Source organism: Tursiops truncatus, chromosome 13 (genome assembly GCF_011762595.2).
Source record: "Tursiops truncatus isolate mTurTru1 chromosome 13, mTurTru1.mat.Y, whole genome shotgun sequence".
Classification (NCBI taxonomy): domain Eukaryota; kingdom Metazoa; phylum Chordata; class Mammalia; order Artiodactyla; family Delphinidae; genus Tursiops; species Tursiops truncatus.
In genome coordinates this window covers 34,713,420-34,733,166 of record NC_047046.1, presented here as the reverse complement: position 1 = coordinate 34,733,166, position 19,747 = coordinate 34,713,420, and the positions used below count along the sequence as shown (strand labels likewise).

General features: G+C 47.6%; 1 protein-coding gene across 6 annotated transcripts in view; it reads right to left on the bottom strand.

Annotated features, from left to right (window-relative positions):
• Positions 1 to 414: 414 nt before the first annotated feature.
• LPIN2 (lipin 2) overlaps positions 415 to 19,747 on the bottom strand; it is an 84,861-nt gene continuing 65,528 nt past the window's right edge. For 3 of the 6 annotated variants that reach the window (XM_019920783.3, XM_019920785.3, XM_019920782.3), the window contains exons 8-21: positions 18,760 to 18,894; positions 18,515 to 18,614; positions 15,487 to 15,674; positions 13,192 to 13,285; positions 11,115 to 11,184; positions 10,316 to 10,405; positions 9,513 to 9,595; positions 8,287 to 8,431; positions 6,848 to 6,996; positions 6,123 to 6,209; positions 5,005 to 5,157; positions 4,604 to 4,718; positions 3,899 to 4,002; positions 415 to 3,598 (exon numbers count right to left, since the gene is read on the bottom strand). In XM_019920783.3, coding sequence (XP_019776342.1) covers positions 3,454 to 3,598; positions 3,899 to 4,002; positions 4,604 to 4,718; positions 5,005 to 5,157; positions 6,123 to 6,209; positions 6,848 to 6,996; positions 8,287 to 8,431; positions 9,513 to 9,595; positions 10,316 to 10,405; positions 11,115 to 11,184; positions 13,192 to 13,285; positions 15,487 to 15,674; positions 18,515 to 18,614; positions 18,760 to 18,894 — 1,658 coding nt within the window. In that variant the 3' untranslated portion in view covers positions 415 to 3,453. Of the gene's footprint in view, positions 3,599 to 3,894; positions 4,003 to 4,603; positions 4,719 to 4,994; positions 5,158 to 6,122; positions 6,210 to 6,847; positions 6,997 to 8,286; positions 8,432 to 9,512; positions 9,596 to 10,315; positions 10,406 to 11,114; positions 11,185 to 13,191; positions 13,286 to 15,486; positions 15,675 to 18,514; positions 18,615 to 18,759; positions 18,895 to 19,747 lie in introns of those variants that run through there. The other 3 variants (XM_073790561.1, XR_002173378.3, XM_073790562.1) reach the window with 3 other exon arrangements.

Below are 19,747 nucleotides of genomic sequence, written 5' to 3'. Positions count from 1 at the left end.
GGTTTTTGATCCAAGACCACTTTGACTCTCCTAACAGCTGATGAAAACATCAGGACGGCTAAGTAGTATTCACCCAGAGGAAGGGTTTAATGCAAGGCGCTCAGGGGACCCCTGAAGGGCCGAGGGGCGGGGGAAGCAGCCTGGAGGGTGCCAGGGAGACTCCCCTAGAAATCACATATGTATGAATGGGTCACTGCCTGGCAGAACCTACAAAGCAAGAGAGGTTAGCTCCTGTGGGTGTAGCCTCACTCTGGAGTCAGGTTTTATAAACACAAACACCAAAAAAGAAGTCCTTTCTATACACAAATGTAAGTGTCAGCAAAGATCAAAATGCTAATTTATGGAAATTATCAATTTCTGGCAAGAGTTTAGAGAAGAGGATTTAATGTCCTCTGAAGGAGAGAGTCAGATGCATTCAGTTTACGTTCGTTTATTGTTGTAACATTTTGTTTTGAACATCAAACACTGCACCAAAATGAGCCATTTATCTTAAGACAGTTGTCTTCGCCATAAACTAAGTACTGAACTGATGTTTACAATTTCTGACAGCTTAAAAAACTTGTTAGTGGCACTGCTGTGCCTAATAATCAAATATGTCATCACAGACTGAACGTAATGATTAAATTAAAAGAGTAAAGTTTTCCCTTCCCTTTCTTACCTTTAAAACAAACCAAAAAAAGTAGTTTTCACCTGGAAAGAGCACTTACTTTAAACAAAAACTCAATCTTCAACCAGTTTCATTAAACCCAGCATTCTCTAAAACAGAGGAAGACAAGGCTTCCCAGAGTAACTATGATGATACTTGAAAAGATGATAAAATTCCCTGGCAGAGTCTGTTTTCACCAACTTGCAAAACCTGAGAGTTTACTCTCTGCCCATTTCTTCGGTCTTGCCTGCAGCTTCAAGGACACCCTCCAGAAGGGCCACGTGCGGCCAAAGGCACGAGTACTTTCCGGATGGTGAGCTGGCTCTTGTTCCTAGACTGTCAACAGCTTTCATTTCATGACATCACACTAGTAAGCTTTTTCTTTTTCCAGCTGAAAACTATGCAGATGTTTTAAAGCACTTTAAAGCACAGCAAACACGATACGGACACGCGGGCCAAGTCTGCATGCTCTGGGCCCACGCGCGCACTTCGTAAGCCCTGCAGAGATGCAGATGTCAACACTAGAGCCATACAAGCTTCAGCACGCGGACACCAAGGCAGATACTCAAGTCGGGTTGGACTGGAAAGAGGGAAAGGGGCCACGGCCATTTCACCAGTGGAGCAGCGGAGAAGGCGATTAGAAGAGCCCAGTCCACCTCGCCACCGCCCCCCCCCCCCACCCCGTGACGTTGCCCGTCCCCGAAAGCAGCGAGAGGCTGCTGCTCCTTCATTAGCTCCCATCAGAAGGGTCTGTGTACAAACACACTCGAGGGCATCTCTCTTTCACAGAAAGAACAAATGTCATTTGTACCAAATGGCAATGGATTTTCAGCACAAACTTAATACTTTCTTAACACTATAGTAATAGTAATCATCTACTTTCAGCAAAAGGGACTCCTTTAAATAAGGAAAAAGACTCAGGTTAATTAGCATATGTACCCACTGGATCAATCTGCGGTGACAAAATGATAAAGTCTAGTGCTGATGGCCCCCAGGCAGAGGGGTCAGCCACCCTCAGTGCAGGGCCGGGAGACCTGGGTTCCCAGGTTCGACCCTCTAAGATGCCCCTGTGTCCAGAGAGAAGAGCTTATCGAGAAAAAGAAAGTGTCTAGTCAGAAACTCCTTAAAGGACAGCCAACAAAAGACTACAGAAGGTGCGTTATCAAGATTTCCGTACCGCACATAGCAAAGCCCTACGAAGCTCAGGGTAACTGCCTAAAGCAAACGTGGGGCGACAGGCCGATGGCATCTATGAGATGAAGTAACTGCAGGGCCACCGTACAAGGAATTGATTTCACTAACTGGGCAGAACTTCATACAAGCACAACCTATTTTCCCTGACCTACTGTACATAAATAAATTCTTTAAATGATGAGTCCTTGAGCTATTTACGGTGGGACGGTTTGCACCGGAGGAAGCGTGTGTGGCTCCGCCAGCCTCTGCCACTGAGAGCTGCGTTCCGGGGACTGTGCCATCGTCCCTGCACCCAACAGCACTGGGAAACACGGCTCAACTGAGTCAGGGACTTTCAACTCTCCAATCTGGAAAATAACCGCCCCCATTTCCCCAGCTCTAGATCAGCTATTATTTCGGTGGAGCAAACTACAAGGAAGAGTGCCCCTGCCAGACCAGCACAGGGAAAGCACACGTGGTAAAGGAAACCGTGGGGGCCGGGGGCCGGGCCTGCACTGCTCTGCAGCGTTCCCATCAGGCGCCCGCCCTCCGCTCTGGAACCTGCCCACTGCTCTCTCACCCAACGCAGGGCTGTGTGTGGGCCCTGCTGCTCTCAGGAGAGCTCCTGTCTTAATAGTTTTCTCGATTCTAACACCAAGGGGACCGTCCACACCCAGCCTCACCTCTGCAGGCTCGTGCTCACAGCTCTGCAGAGGCTTGTGGACAGAACCCCCCTTCTCTGGGGCGGCCTGCTCGGGTCCGACAAGAGCTCATCACAACCAGGCTGGGAAACTGGGCTGCAGGCAGGGGGACGGAGAAAGGACCCTTCCCAGGACCCGTCACAAGTGCTCACCTGCATTTCCAAGGCCTCCCTAAGAACAGAGCTGTTCCTTGCTGTTTAACCAACTCCTGCTGCTAGGAAGGCTCTTACGGACATCACATACATCCTGCAAGACCTGCTCCTTCCTGCCAGTCCGAGACACGACACCTCAGTTCAGGTCCCCACCGTGGAAGAGTCACAGGGGAGAAGGCAATGATATAAGGACCTTATGTTCCCCCGAAGCCCGCGTTTGTCACCCCGGGGGCCCGAGCAAGCGTCCCGTTTCCGTGGAGCCGGGAGGGAGGAGCCACAGAAGAAACGTGCACAGGCGGTTTGGACCGACATCACCACTGGACCCTGATCCCCTGAAGAAGGCCCTCCTTTTGAGAGAAACACTTTCAACTGCCCAGTGGAAATTAGAACACTTTACTTTGTGCAACATTTTGGTCCACTCTTAGCTTCTTTTTTCTTCTTTTTAAATCAGGCAATTAAAGGAGCACCCAGCACACAACACAGAGCGTGTGGGAGGACAGGCCAGTGAAAAGAGCCCAGGCCTCCGGCCTCAGGCCCGAGCTCTCCTCGCGGCTCCGGCCGCGGCACCGAACAGCAGCCCCTCAGGGCCCGGGAGGGGGAAGGGGGAAGGCGGTTCCAGCCCCAGCAGCTTTCCCGTCCCTGCTGGTGCCCGACTGTCAGCACGTCTTGTCCCACACCTGTGGCTGGGAGGGGACCCCATGTCCTCTGTCCAGCAGAAGGGCTGGTCACCTTCCCTTGCTGCGTGGCGAGTGACGGAGGGCCTCCCGCTGGAGGTGTGGCCTCAGGCCAGGTCGTCCAGGTCCACCTCAGGGATCGGGTCTCGCCAGTAGCAGAAGGAGCTGAACTCCGGGCACGGAAAGGCGGAATTCTGTTCCTTGTTGAGAAGTGGGAACACGTGTTCCACGAGCTCGCTCAGTCTGTGATACCTGGCAGAAGGAAGTGGGGAAGAAGCACAGCAACTGTTATTCATCAGTTGATCTGGGAGCACAGACTGTAGGTTGTACAGCCAGTTACTCAGATTCCACAGATGGGAAGGATCCCAGACAAGCCTCCTTCTCAGGGCACTGCCACCCTCCTCAAAGTCTAGGCCCCTCAGCACCCCCCCCAACAGCTACGGCAGAGGAGAAGACACCCCGGCAGAGAGGAAAGCCTGCAGAGGCAGGTGCGGTTCTGATCCTTGGCCCCTGGCTGCGGGGCTCCAGGCTGAGGGGTGGGAACGCACTTACGATGACTTGTTTCCTTTGGTCCTCTCTTGTATCAGCTCACCCTTGGGGTTCACGGTGAAGATCCTGCAGTCTGGAACTCCAACTTGTGTGTAAGCGTAGACATCCTGCAGCAGAAAACATGGGGCAGGGTGGTTACAGAGAGAAGAAATGAGGAGATGGTCCTGCGGTTCCTGGGAGCCAGAAAATCGCCTCGACGGGAGACTGTGTGCGGAAATCACGTGAAGCTGGCGCGGCGCAGCTCTGCCACTGGAGCCGAGCTTTAGACACACACGAACTCAAGAGCGGAGCCACCGCAGAGGGCGCTCGGGAAGCCAGAAAACTTGGGCGCCACGGAGACGCCAGGGGCCTCGGAGCAGCAGATGGGAAGCGGTAATCAAGGGGGGCCCTCGAGACCTGGTTCTGGGGTGAATCCAAGACTCGGCTTAGAATCACTCAGAACATGAGTCGGAACTGCTTGAGGAAATGGAATGGAAGCCACAGAGACAGAGGGTGTGCCCTCTGTCACACACCTACATTCTGGGGCACATCTCCACCGACAGGCCCTTCCTGACCGCTGGAGAAAATTTACAGCAGATATCAGCAGAACAGACATTCACTGTGCCTATACAACTGGTCTGAGAACTAACACAGGGCTATACCCTAAAAGTACACTCCTCCGAGTTTCACACACCACATCCAAGTGTGTAGCCCAGAAGACACACTTACGTTTGGACGGTTTCCAAAGGCCGCATAGAAGGGCTGCTTAGACGGGGCAAAGAGATTCCTGATATCATTTAGACACTCAATTTTGAACTTCTCTGGTTTCTTTTCTATTACTTCCCTAGGAGAAGAAAATACAAATATAATCACCAAATCCAAAACGGTAGCTTTCCTTGGTGTGTGGTCCTAAAGAGACTTTACAGTGCTCACAACCAACCAGTTTTTTAATCCTTCATAACCGGTATCTTTCTCCTTCTTTGCCAACCTGACTTCTCAACCGTGTCTGACACAGACCAGGTGAGCTATGTGTGAGTTAGAACAATACGGAACCAAGATGCAGAAGCTCTCGTCAGGCCCCCGTGTGCGCGCAGGTGCACGCACACGCACGCATACGCACACAGAGGCACCTGTGGAAGGCGGAGAACAGGCTGCTGGGGGACAGCATCAGGGGGCCGCGGGGCAGGATCGTGCCCTTGTCGTTGACCCAGTGCAGGTAGCCGCGGGTCATGTCGGCCATGCCGATGGCGCGGGCGGAGCAGTACAGGAACTTGTAGCCATTCCTGAAAGAGAACGCGTCCTGTTTAGCCCGTGTGCTTTGGCTAAAGGGGGGAAAATGCGTTTTTCTTTTTAAAGGTCCAAATAAAGTTCCTCTCGTTTACTATGAAAATCAAATTCTTAAATTTAATAGAAAAAATTGTTAGGATTATAAAGATCTCACCATCCCATCAAAAACGCCATGGGTGGAAAATGGAGGTACATGCAACTAGGGATTACGCTAAATTTACAAGTAATGATACAGCTTCAGCATCTGGTCCATGGAAGCCAAATTACAAAACAGACAAAGATTTGAGGTTATCTTTAAACAATCTGCTATAGATGAAAGATACAAAGGATTTCACTTATATAGGCAATTTCCAGAATGCAAATCATTCTATAAAACAAGGAGCAAAACTTTACCTGGGTAACTGACATACTCATAATTTTCATATTATGACATTTTCAACTTGTGCTTAAGACACTGTAATTCTGCAGATCAACTTAACTCATAGGTATTGGGATCCCACAAAGGCCAAGGCACTATTTTCTCACCAAAAAAGTACTCTGACAGAGAGGACCCCATGGTAAATTGATTACCCCATGCATGCATTACCTACTTAAAGCAATACAATTAAAAATACTCAAAAAACCAAACCTGAAAATTGGCTCTCCTGTTAAATTACAGCTAAAACCCCCAAGTACAGCTATGATTATAGACACAGGCAGTGCCTACAACCCACAGCCCTGTGAAAACAAGATGACAAGGTTAACATGCGTAACAACGCATACCATGCCGGGCACAGAGCTCCTGTCCCACAGATGGCGGCTCACACTTTCCCCTGCGTGAGGCTCTAGGAAGGGGTGGGAAAGGAGAGCGGGAATAGCTGGCACATGAACAAGATTTCTGTGGACTGGCTGATGAACACTCTTTTTCTAGCTTTTTCAAGCAAAATTCTAGCTCACCAGACACGTGGGTCGGGATACCTACTCATTGATGGAATGGTAGAGCTTTGCGATACCCTGATGAGTCCAGTCTTTACCCAGCTGTGGAAGGATCTGTCCTAAAGCATCAGACCTAAGAGGGCAGAAACAGACAAAGGTATCAGGAACCAAGCATATAAAGCCAAGTGTTTACCTATTTAGTTAAATACGAGCTGCCAGCAGCTGCCGGACGGGGGAGAGGTGGAGGGACAATGCCCAACGGTGGTTTCCTTGGCCTGTGCACAGGAGACAAGGACCCCACCAGGGGTCCAGGGTTGCAGAAGAGCAATCAGACATGAGGGAATTGACCACCACACATCCTGTTTTTCTCCTCCCTAATCTCAACAGCTTCTTCTTCCCCCCATACCAGAATTTGGAGACAAAATAACTAAATCCTCTCCGAAGTTATCATTAATATTTTTTTTTGGCTGCGCTGCACGGCTTGCGGGATCTCAGTTCCCCAACCAGGGACTGAACCTGGGCCACCGCACTCGTAACCACTGGGCCTCCAGGGAATTCCCCAAGTGTCATTTTTGACGTTACGTCTGTACAGTCCCACCTATTTCCTCCCTCCATAAGATGACTCTGTGGGGACTGCACTCAGGACATCTCAGTGTGTACAGTTTAAAAACTCTCCTGATGGTAGCTAGTTGCCCAGGTGAGGGACCCCCCCCACCACCACCACACACTGAGCTGGGCCCCCTTCCCTGTCACCCCAAGGCTCCTGCTTACTTGGTTATCGTCCCGTCGATGTCAGAAATGATGACCTTGTCGTTCCAGTCCCACAAGTAAATGGTCCCCGCACAGCGGCAGGTGCCTTGATACTGGGTTGTAATGCTAAACACGACGTCATTTGGGCCGTCTTGGAGCTTCAGTTTTGCCTTTTATAAAAAGTATAAGAATAAAAATCAGAGTTTTGAAAATTAATAGCACATCACTTGGATGGAATTACATGCAACAATTAAGTCACACTTTCCAGGAATACGTGGTCAGAGAAACTGCTTATGATACAATGTTACGTGAAAAAGGATCCCAGCCTCTTAAATACATAAATGTGTGTGTGTGAACACAGAAAGAACAGACGGAAATACACAAGACATAGTAACTATTTAAAAAAAAAAAAAAAAAAAGCTAAGAAAATCAGCGGAAAACACAGTTTTGGAACAGAATCTGAACATTCCCCAAACCAGCAGCAGCGTTTTGGGATCCCAGCTCAGGAAGGATGGCTCGGGGCTGCGCCCATGGCTCACACGAGCCACTGCCTGAACCATGTGTTAGGTGCCAGGCACTCTTCTGATCACAACCCGCCCCGCCCCGCCCCCCGCCAACCTTTTCCTCTGTACCCGGGACTGCCCTGGAGCACAGCAGGACAATTTCATATTGAAAATGGGTGGAAGTCAGGGAGTGGGAAATAAAAAGGAAGGGGGAAACTGCATCTAAGTAAGAAAATGTCATCTCCCTATGGTTGTGGCTCCTAAAAGACAGTGTGTGGCCCAGTGCTGGGCCAGACGTGTAAGAGTCATCCTGGAGGGGGCTTCCCTGGTGGCACAGTGGTTGAGAATCTGCCTGCCAGTGCAGGGGACATGGGTTCGAGCCCTGGTCTGGGAAGATCCCACATGCCGCGGAGCAACTGGGCCCGTGAGCCACAACTAACTGAGCCTGCGCGTCTGGAGCCTATGCTCCGCAACAAGAGAGGCCACGATAGTGAGAGGCCCGCGCACTGTGATGAAGAGTGGCCCCCGAAAAAAAAAAAAGAGAGTGGCCCCCGCTTGCCCCAACTAGAGAAAGCCCTCGCACAGAAACGAAGACCCAACACAGCCAAAAATTAATTAAAAAAGGAAAAAGAACGCAACACAATTCTTTAGAAAAACGAACAACAACAAAAAAAACATTCATCCTGGAAACAGGCTGAGAACACAGATGCCCTGGTTCACTCCCAGACACGGAGGTGGGAGGCCCGGGGGTGAAGGAGGAGGAAGCGTGCTGCAGGTCCTCAGGTGGTCCCAGTGTGAGGGACGCTGCTGTCCCGGACATAGGTGAGCATTTCCACGACCGCACGCTGGGCCACGTGTGTAAGGCTTGGGGCCAGGCGGACAGGAGAGGAGACCCGTCGAGTTAAACAGTTACTGAGCTCACGTGACTTGGATCCACCCAGACCACATGCAACTCACGATCTGGTCTGAGGACAGACGAAGAGACTTCTTATAGGAGGTGGTGCTGCTGTGGCTCGGTGGCTCCGTAGGGATGGGGTCCACTTGGATGGATTCTTCCAGCTCCTGGGACCCCTCGTCACTCGACGAGTCTTCCTCAGCCGGCCTGTTCAACACAACCCCGTTACTGAAGAGGCAGCGGGACGTTTTACAGACGACAGCTTTTCATTTAGGATCAAGAAGAGAAAGAGATCCCAAATCCATTCTCGGAGGAGCCGTTCCCCAGACCCAGGGTACACACCTGCGTATTCCTCCTCCCTCTACAACTGGCCGGCGGTTACTCGCCCACTGTGACTGGCCATTTTCTGCTACAACCAGTGAATGCTACTAGGCCCGCTGATTCTTGTTGAAAAGGATGTGTATGTTTCTAAAGATACAAATCTTTAAAATCTTTCTTAGTGATTTAAGAAACTAACAAGATTTTATACAGTCCTTTCAAAAGAAGAGGGTAAAGAGCAAGAAGATAGACAAACCCAAGTGTTTAGAGAAAAGGGAAGAGAAAAGAACCTGATGGAGGAAGAAACAGGGTGGCAGAAACAAGAATGGGGTATGTCGTGGCACCAATCCACGGGGCAGCCAATCCACATGTCCAAGGCAGCTCTACTCCTTCCAAGAAATGAAAGGGACCCATGCCCAACTCAGATCCTGTTACATCTCCCCTGCTGTGCCTGGCAGCCAGGGAGCAGGGCACCAGGGACAGCACATCTCACAATTCCGCAAGATATGCTTCCCAAAGGCCTGCATTTCAGGGCATCCGAGTCCATGGCTCCAGGACAGGAGCAAGGTATTCAGAAAGCAGTGAGGAGTATATTTACTGTAAGCTGATGATATAGTCTACGCACACGCACACGCGCGCGCGTGCACACACACCCCACACACACACCCCCATGCTACACGGCACGGTTTGCGGAATCTTGGTTTCCTGACCAGGGACTGAACCTGGGGCCCCAGCAGTGAGAGTGCTGAGTCCTAACGCTGGACCGCCAGGGGAGTCCTGAAGCTGATGATATTTTTTAAAGAAAAGCGGAAGTTATCATCTGCTAACTGAGCAGCAGAAGGAAGCCACTGACTGTCATGCACGTCCACAGGACAAAGACATTTCTGACTAAGAATTAAACAAAACGGCCAACGTCAGCTTGAATGCAGTGGCCGAGGCGGGGGAGCCTGGAGAGACCGGGGGCCCCCACCTGCCACTGGCTGGCTCCTTCGCGCTCGACGGCCGGTCGATGGGCGGCGGCACCTCCGATTTCCCTTCCTTGGCCTCTGGCAGCTGGAACGGCAAGATAACAATGACAATGTGCAGTTCTCCCCGTACGGACAAGCAAAAGTTCCTCAGTACAGTAGCTCTCTCCAGGAACGAGCAAAACTGCTTTCTGAATCCGCAACTTAAAAACGCTTAAGAAACAAACTTCCTCTAGTTTGAGCCAAAAGGACAGAAACCTGAGAGAGAAGTCATATGCTGTTTGTGCAGAAAGCTGCCTCCACAAAGTCAGGGGCAGGAATTGTTGAGAGCGCACCAGCTCAGTCACACAGCATAATAAAACTAGGTCCACGGCAGGGATGCTGGACCTGCAGAACAGAGGGGACTGATGCCCCTCCCTCCAGCGGCGGAAGGTGGCAAGCTCTGGCTTTCCAGCCGGTGACGCGGCACGGTGGAAACGGCATCAGCTCTTGGGGCAGACTTAAGGTCACAGCCCAGCTCCAGCCCTCACCAGTTACGTGCCCTCGGTCAAGCTACATCACCTCCTTGTGCTCCAGCTTCCTCACCTGTAAAACAGGAATCCAAACACCTACGCTGCTGGGCTGTCGTAAAGGTGAGAGGTAATGCAGCATGGGAAGCACCTAGCATCAGCCCTGCACACGTAACTGTTTAAACACGGTGACTACTATTATTAAAAGAGCATCATGTGGCCCAACTTGACTTGTGCTTGGCAAAAAGAAGATTCACTTCTTTTCAGCCCATGGAAAGGATCACCTCCAGCTCAGTTACCTGTTTGGTTATGCTCTCTCTCTTACGCCAAAACCACCAGCGACCAGATTTCTTTGGCATCTTATCTTTGACCCAGGACTCAACTGTGGCCTGAAAACAATCAACACAGGTGAGTCTAGCCATCTGTCAGTCACAAGGCACTCGACTCCTTTCAACCATTAATGTGCAGGATGGTGAGCAACGCTTTCCACACCTCCCAGACTTCTCTGAAAGATGGACAGTGTCCTCTTTTGTGGCAGTTCTGTGGTATGAGATTGGGTGGTCTGGCTACGTAGGAGCAGCCCTCTTAGGGGCTGGCAGGCAGCCTGCTCTCATTTCTCTACCGTTGGGAAACATGGTTCTCATGAGTTATGAGGACCAGCTACGCTGATGATGTCGTCTTGGTGGACAGATGCAGAGCAAAGCTTCATGTTCTACATGTTTTAACCACCAGCTGAGTGAACCACACCGATGCCACGCTTCTGGCGGCCACATCACCCTCTTCTTGCTGCTTCTTGCCATATTAACGGGAGGAAATGTTTTCACTTATCCTATATTTAACTAACAATCAGTAAAATCTCTCAACCTTCATATATCATCAGAAACCGGTATAAATATCTAGTAAAAATGGCAAAGATATGGCAGCCCAGGTAATTTCCTACACTTTGGGGTATGAGATAATTTGAGTGATAATACTAATTTTAGAATATTAAATCAAACTGAACAGTACCCAGTTTAGAAATATGCACATCTGGATTTTTCGAAGCACTACATACTGTAGATACCTCTGAGGGGGGCAACAAACAGCGGAGGATCTCACCTTAGGTAAGCTCTTCTGGAAGACCTGCAGGCTGAGGATCATGGGAGCCGCCAACGCCCAGTTGTAGTAACTGTGAGAGTAAAACCGTGCAAGACCGTCACACAAGAGAGGAGAGGGCGGAAGGGAGAAATACCACATAAAATGCCTTATTCTCTTCAATGAAAAGATGATCAGCTCAGTTGCTTGCCACATAAGTAATCTTTGCTTCAAGCCAAACTTCTCTGAGCAGAGAAGCAGCACAATGCACTGGGTGGGCCAAAAGGTTCGCTCGGTGATTTCCGTAGGATGGCTCTAGTAGCACTCAGTTGTCTTTAACTTCATTTGAAACAATTTTGTTAGATTGTATTGTGACAGGTGTCACATCAGCATGCATTTAAAAAAAGACTTATGGGGCTTCCCTGGTGGCGCAGTGGTTAAGCACCTGCCTGCCAATGCAGGGGACAGGGGTTCGATCCCCGGTCCAGGAAGATCCCACATGCTGTGGAGCAACTAAGTCCGTGCGCCACAACTACTGACCTGTGCTCTAGAGCTCGTGAGCCACAACTACTGAGCCCACGCGCCACAACTACTGAAGCCTGCGCACCTAGAGCCCGTGCTCCGCAACAAGAGAAGCCACCGCAATGAGAAGCCCACACACCACAACGAAGAGTAGCCCCCACTCGCCGCAAGTAGAGAAAGCCTGCGCGCAGCAACGAAGACCCAATGCAACCAAAAATAAATAAATTTAAAAGAAAGAAAGACATCAAAATTGGTGAATTTTTGTGTAGCCATTTTAACACTGAAGCTGGAAGAAAAAAGCAACATTTTCAGCATATTATGCTTTATGATTTCAAGAAAGGTAAAAATGCAACTGAAACGCATACAAAGATTTGTGCAGTGTATGGAGAAGGTGCTGTGACTGAACGTTTCAAAAGTGGTTTGTGAAGTTTCGTGCTGGAGATTTTCGCTGGATGATGCTCCACAGTCAGGGCAGACCAGCTGAAGTTGACAGCAATCAAACCAAAACCATAATTGAGAACAATCAACGTTATACCACATGGGAGATAGCTGACATACTCAAAGTATGAGTATGAAAATCATTTGCACCAGCCTGGTCATGGGAATCGCTTTGATGTTTGGGTTCCCCATAAGTTAAGGGAAAAAAACCTTCTTGACCATATTTCTGCATGTGATTCTCTATTGAAATGTAATGAAAACATTCCGTTTTTAAAGCAAATTGTGATGGGCGATGAAAAGTGGATACTGTACAACAATGTGGAACGGAAGAGAGCGTGGGGCAAGCGAAATGAACCACCACCGACCACACCAAAGGCCAGTCTTCATCCAAAGAAGGTGATGTTGTATATGTGGTGGGGATGGAAGGGAGTCCTCTATTATGAGCTCCTTCCGGAAAACCAAATGATTAATTCCAACAAGTACCTCTCCCAATTAGACCAACTTGAAAGCAGCACTTGACAAAAAGCGACCGGAATTAATCAACAGAAAACGGGTAATCTTCCACCAGGATAACACAAGACCGCATATTTCTTTGATGACCGGCAAAAACTGTTACAGCTTGGCTGGGAAGTTCTGATTCATCTGCCGTATTCACCAGACATTGCACCTTCGGATTTCCATTCATTTTGGTCTTTACAAAATTCTCTTAATGGAAGAAATTTTCAATTCCCTGGAAGACTGCAAAAGGCACCTGGAACAGTTCTTTGCTCAAAAAAGATAAAAAGTTTTGGGAAGATGGAATTACAAAGTTGCCTGAAAAATGGCAGAAGGTAGTGGAACAAAAGGGTGAATACGTTGTTCAATAAAGTTCTTGGTGAAAATGAAAAATGTGCCTTTAATTTTACTTAAAAAACTGAAGGCACTTTTTGGCCCACCCAATATAAAACAGAGTAGCATTTCAACACCTCATTTGAAAATAAAGCTGAGGCTTTACCTTCACTTCAGAGTCACTCACTGCCCATTAGCTCGTTTATATGAAATGTCATATTTTATAGCAAGAAAGACTGTAATGGTTAAAAACAGCACTTGGGGAAAAAAACCTGCAAGAGTATTTAATAATTACAAAAGCAAGAGTATTTACCGGTTATATATCCGTATTACAAGGTTGGGATTGTCTATAAGTCCAGGGTTTTCTGCAAATTCATGGTAAGTAATGATATGCTCCATAAATTTCTCTGCAGGGTAAAACAATAATTATCCACTTGGTTAGAGCTTACACAGACAAATACCCATATGAGATTATCACAATACCACCTACATTGAAGGGACGATAAGATTTTTGAAAAGTCCTTTAAAACAAACAAACAAGAAACCCACCAACTAACTTTCTTATATGCATCAAAAGCAAATGTCAGACACTTGAGGTTTTTCCCCCCCCAGGACAAGAAAGAACACTTCTTTTCTACTCCTCCTCTGCTACCACTCCTCCCGCAGATGGGATAAAACAAAACTAAAAACCAAAAACCAAACAAACAAAGAAAAATGGAAGTAAGTCAGAAAGAGAAAGGCAAATACCGTATGCTAACACATACATATATAGAATTTAAGAAAAAAAAATGTCATGAAGAACCTAGGGATAAGACAGGAATAAAGACACAGACAGACCTACTAGAGAATGGACTTGAGGATATGGGGAGGGGGAAGGGTAAGCTGTGACAAAGCGAGAGAGAGAGGCATGCACATATATACACTACCAAACGTAAGGTAGATAGCTAGTGGGAAGCAGCCGCATAGCACAGGGAGATCAGCTCGGTGCTTTGTGACTGCCTGGAGGGGTGGGATAGGGAGGGTGGGAGGGAGGGAGACGCAAGAGGGAAGAGATATGGGAACACATGTATATGTATAACTGATTCCCTTTGTTATAAAGCAGAAACTAACACACCATTGTAAAGCAATTATACTCCAATAAAGATGTAAAAAAAATTAAAAAAAAAATGGGAGAAAGGGATAAACCAGGACTCCTAGGAAAATAGATTACAGATGTGGCGAGAGGGAGAAAGATACGAAGGCACAGACGTGCACACGCTCCACTCCGTAACCAGTGAAAACTGAGCTTCATTCTTCTAAGCAGGAGAGACTGCATACCTGGGGAATACTCGTGGGGGTCTTACAGCGTTAAGTGCACAAGTACAAGCTACGTTAGAAAAAACAATCAGAACGTTTTACAATGCTTGGAGGAAAGAAACCAAACACACACCAGAATTTGGCATAGGGTCTCGTCAAGAAATAAATTCCAAGCTCTTGCAGAATAAACGAGAACTGCGCATGAACTTCTGTATGCTGATCGCAACCCTGCGCTCTGATGCAGGCCAACAGAGGCAATTCTCCCTGGGGTTGCTCCTCCTGGCAGTCTGTATATTTATTACTTTTACTTGCCGTTTCTGCCTCCCCCAATGACAAACTCTACCTAAGTGAACAATATTCTTTTTAAGTATAAATTTTATAGTTTACATAAATTGTATATCCCCTCCTCCACCTATATTTTTTAAAGTGAAGGCTTATGAGGATTATAATTAAAATGTGACCTATTTAATTTTGTCCCTAGAAGGAACCACTGGCCGTAATAACACGCTCTTAATTTCTAGCAAAAAGTAAAACAAACAAATAGAATTAAGAGGTGGAAAAGAGGCACAGTGATCACCCTGTGACGCTAAGAAAAAGAAGATTCAGGGAAGCACAGACGTGAGGCTCAGGGTGCCTGGCCTGCCACATGCAGAAGATGAAGGATGATGTTAGTTGTAAAAAGAAAATCTTTCCTTAGAGGAAAGTCAATCAAGGGCCACTAGCCAAACTGAGAAAACATTAAGAAGAGTTCAGTTTACAAAAGGAGGGAAAACCAGAAAGGCCAAATAACTTGGGACAGACGTACACACGGCTGCTCAAGCCACAGCAGAGTCGTCTGAACCGGCCCCGCTAAGCAGCTCCCTTGTCTTGTCTTGAGCACCTTTACTCTCCTGCGCCAACTCTCAAGATGAGACAGAAAGTAATCCCTTCTACCTTTAGCCAGAAACATCCATCTACTCAGAAGACAATCAATTTTGGCAGCCTCAGGCCCTCCTCTCCTGTCTCAGACTTGGGGCAGCCAGGCCCCAGTCCCACAACTACTCTTCCAACAACCTTACAGAAGAGAAGGTGGCCAGAGCTGCACTGACCCCGGCCGCCCAGCAGGCGGGCCGCCCAAGACCTCGGCCCCAGACACGTGCCATCTGCCACCCATTTACCTGTGGCGTCACCCCAACACAAGGTACCTAAGTGAAGGGCCAAGAGTCCGACAGCAAAGGGGGACCCCGGTTACCTGCACAAGACCCCGCGAGCTGGATTCCCACAACGGCTCAAGGCTGCTTTCTCAGTGGGGCAGGCGTGACTGCTGGCCTACCTTTAGAAATCTCTCCGTTCTCGCTGAGGCCCCCGCAGAGGGACAGGGTGACGTCGGGCAAGTCCATGGCAGAGTCTGAGAGGCACTCGGTGCCGCTGTCGGCGGCCGCGCTGCCCACAGACTGTGGGGACTGGGAGCCAGAGAGCGTGTCGGACTCGGGCCACTGCCTGGAGCCGGGCTCCGACTCGCTGCGGGAGGAAAGCATGGCCTTCACACAGCTGCCCGCGTTCCCAGCTTCCCAACCACAGGGCTCCCTGGGCGCTGTGAACAGGAGCAGGCTGACCTGCCATCGGACGCGGCTTTCCTTAGGGAGTGCTGAAAATCCTATCACAGATGACCCTGAAATGACCTAACAGCACTGCTGAGGAATTAACTGGATACAGCGAACACGTCACAAACATCACTACCGTCATTCACAGTAATGCGAACTTTTCAAAGGTGGCAGTTCTGACTTAAAGGAGCAAAAGAGTTATAAGCATTTATTTACATAGTATGATGAAAATGACAGAGTAATTAAGAAAAATCTGATGTTTGAAAACCTTTTGATCTTAACTTCCTAGAAAAGGCTGCAGTGCTATATACATCCTGTAGAAAATGCTGTAGTCCAAGGTTGTATTATTTTTAAAAACAAGGCTTTTCTAAATCATCTGTTACTTCACGAAATACAACAAAGAAATTAACCAAGTGAAAATTCTCAGGAGCCTAGACACACCTCAAGAAAGAAAATGTAGTGAGAAACTAGAAATAAGCTGTTTTACACTAGTGAGCGCCAGAACCAAAGTCGAGGGTATTCAATATTTTCACTTTTCTAAATAAGGTTTTAGAAGCTGATCCTAAAGGAAACTTTCTGTAATGGAGCATAAGTTTGAGAGAAAAAAAACCCAAGGAAATGACGCCGTTAAGTCTGTTAGTCATGAATGTTTACTGCTCTATTTCAACGTCACATTGAAATACTGTTCCAGAATTTTCAAATTCTTTTACTTTTTTTTTTAAAAAAAGCCAGTATATGAATGTATGGGCTATCCAGTGAAGTTATATGACCGTTAGGGAAAAATCCGAAATTTGAACAGTAGGTGGCAGCAGAGTACAGCTATGTCATAAATAGAAAGCAGTTTCGAACACGATCATGTTTTGTATCTGAGCCTCTGAAGAAAGCTTTAGGTTTTTGGGAATTCTCTCTCCTAAGAGCAATGTACACACATATCACAATACTGAGATCAATCGGATCAACAGAATGTGTTCCTCACTGGAAATGGTGAAAAAGCCAAAGCCACCTAAAGCAGCAAAACCTGCTGTTACGCTGGGGTCCCAGTGCAGGCCGACCCCTGGAGTAAAACACAAACACCCTTGTCTTCAACCTCCTAGGCACACGGCTAGGCCCCCCCTGCAGTCACGTGTGGCCACTTGATCAGATGACTGAGCTGTCCATGTGGACAGAAGGCGTGTGCTGTGTCCTCCCCAAGCTGGGCCCCTGAGTAAACTGCCCCACATGATCCTCTCCTTTCCCCACTGAGGCCCCGGAGGGCATGGTGGAGGCTCAGGATGGAAGGAGCTTGCGCTCCTGAGCCTGTGTGCAAGGCCTCCCACCAAACACCAGCACTAGAACAGCATCACGTGAGCAAGAAATCAACTGCTGTGGTCAAGCCACCAAGGTCTTGAGTTTTATCAGTCAGAGCAGCTGGTGTGACCCTCACCGACGCCACCACTTAAATGCACAGAGGACCCACCTGACTCAACAGGCCGCCAAACCCAAGAGACTGATGTGATTTAGGGCAAAGTTGAGCTCTAATTACAAATACTGGCTATTCAGTCAAGACGGCAATGGCCACGATGATAAAACAAATGCTTACAAGCATTTCAATAATCTCACTGTCTCTCAGTGTTGATGAATGTCTCTAGAAACAACCAGCTTCTGAGGTAAGGCTTGGTGAATGGCAACGGTCCCAGATGGTGAAGTTATAACAGCACAGGGAGGCCCCACTGCAGTAGTCACGCTTCCCCATTTTTTAAAAGGGAAACTAAGAAATCTGTCTTAGGAATCCCAGCGTAAATAAATGATTAAGGACTGGGAGATTGGAAACAAAGAGATAATTTTAAGACAGCTTACATTTTAACTTTCTTATTGGAAAAAAAAAAGGACCAGTTTTCAGTTCTCTCACCTTAAAAACCCAGCTATTACTTCAAAAGAAGTGGATACTTGGAGACAATGTAGGGCAGAAAGCTAGGAAGGAGTTTTAAGGATCTTCCAAAACTATCTGTAAAAATTTAAGTATCTTCTTTTCAATCCCATCTTTCTATTTTAAATAAAAACTTAAGACATGCTTTTCAATAATTTACCTAAAAATGTTTAATTATGTGTGACTATGGCTCAGTATATTCAAGCCATACTTCTCACGAGAAAAGTAAATTGTTTTTTATAATCATAGATGGAGTATTATCATGGAATTTCCCCAAGAATGGAAGTGACCTTGGGAAAACAGTGCAAGTCTATCGCTGCTGAGATCTCGGTGTTATTCCAAGGTGAGAGTCACGGAGGAGAAGGGGGAGGGGGTGCCAGGGGTTGCGGAGAGCTGAGCTCCAGGGGTGCGCAGGCCCTAGAAGGGGCCCCACCAGACCCAGGACTGCAAGCGGAGACTCACTGAAGAGTGGAGGCCTTCTTTGCAAAGCATCTCTGAATAAAGATATTTTACCTTTAAAATACATAGTAAAGGAAACAAATGCTAATGAACAGGAGTTGCTAAACTGAAGTCACACCCACTGTTAGGCCCTTACGTAGGCTTCACTAGTACACCTTACCTTCTTACTGTATTGAAAATCTTTTCATAAATAGGTAAATTATTAATTTCAAATCACTATAGTCAAAACAACACATGTACAATTTCTGAATTTTCCAAAATCTGAAGCAATCATCCAATTTATTAGCTAAAGGATACCATCCCCATGCTCTTTTTTCTCAGACAGAATGCTCTGCTCTAGAAACACAGAGAATATTTCAGAGCTGCCCACTCTTCAATCTAAAATCCACTACCTTTTGGGGAAATAGAGAGCTGCGACCTCAGGTTCTAGCGCCTTCAGGTCATCCAGGTAAATATCATCAGGTCCCTGGTGCTGGCTTCTCTTGTGGACACCTGTTTTTGTTTAAAAAAAAAAAAACCATTGGAGATGAGAACTTGGTTATTCTTCATTTACAACTCTGCAAGAAAACAAAGGTTTGCAAGGAATAAAACAGACCACGATTGGAATTACGTTGTATTTTTAAAGGTGTCAACTAACCTCTTTCCCTGTGTGGGTTCTCATCATCCACGCGAATGGAAGAGGGCGTCAGGGTCGCACTCCTGACAGCCGCCCAATAAACACGCGCTGAGTCACGCATTCTTTCACCTGCTCTCACGTGAATAATCCTGGGCCCTAAATCGTTTACACTTGAAGGTTAACGTTTATTATATTTACAGCACGAACAAAGGAGACCGAACCCGAACCTGATGTGACTACCAGCATGGAGAAAGAGACCATAATTCTAAAGCCACGAGGGGAGGCTTGCGGGGAACAGGGTGCTCACTCGGTGCCTGCCGAGGGCAGGACGCCTCACCGTGGGCAAACCTGGCAGTCAACGCCTTCGACACAGGATCACGGTTAGCATCTCATAGTGGGACATGATGAGATGCAGTAGGGAGCATCTTCAATTCAAAAAATAAAGAATATTTAACCCAAATCCAATCACGCCTCTAGAGCTGTGCTGCCCACTCATCACTGCCACACGTGGCTGCTGTGCACGTGACCTGACCTAATCTGAGTGAGGTCTGTAAAACGTGAGAAGTGTGTGCGTGTTTATCTTTAGTTCTGTGCTATTTCAACACGTGCATTTCATGCGTCTACCATCACAGTCAATATAAAGTACTGTCACCACACAGATCCTGCTGCGACCGTTTACAGCTCTACCCACTTCTCTCTTGTTCCCTCCCCCACCCCACTGCTAACCCCCAGCTGCCGCTAATCTGTTCTTCCCTTCTCTAACTTGGTAACTTCAAGCATGTTATATAAATAGAATCATACCACATGTAACTTCTTCACATTGGCTTGCTTGCTATCTTTACTCATCATAATTTCCTCAGATTCATCCAAGTTCTTGCGTATTATCACTAGTTTGTTCCTTTTCTTCCCTTAGTATTTCATGGTATGAAGCACTTATTACAGGTTGCTTAACCATTCACCATTCAAAGGACATCTGGGTTATTTCTAGTTTGAGACTATCAAGTATAAA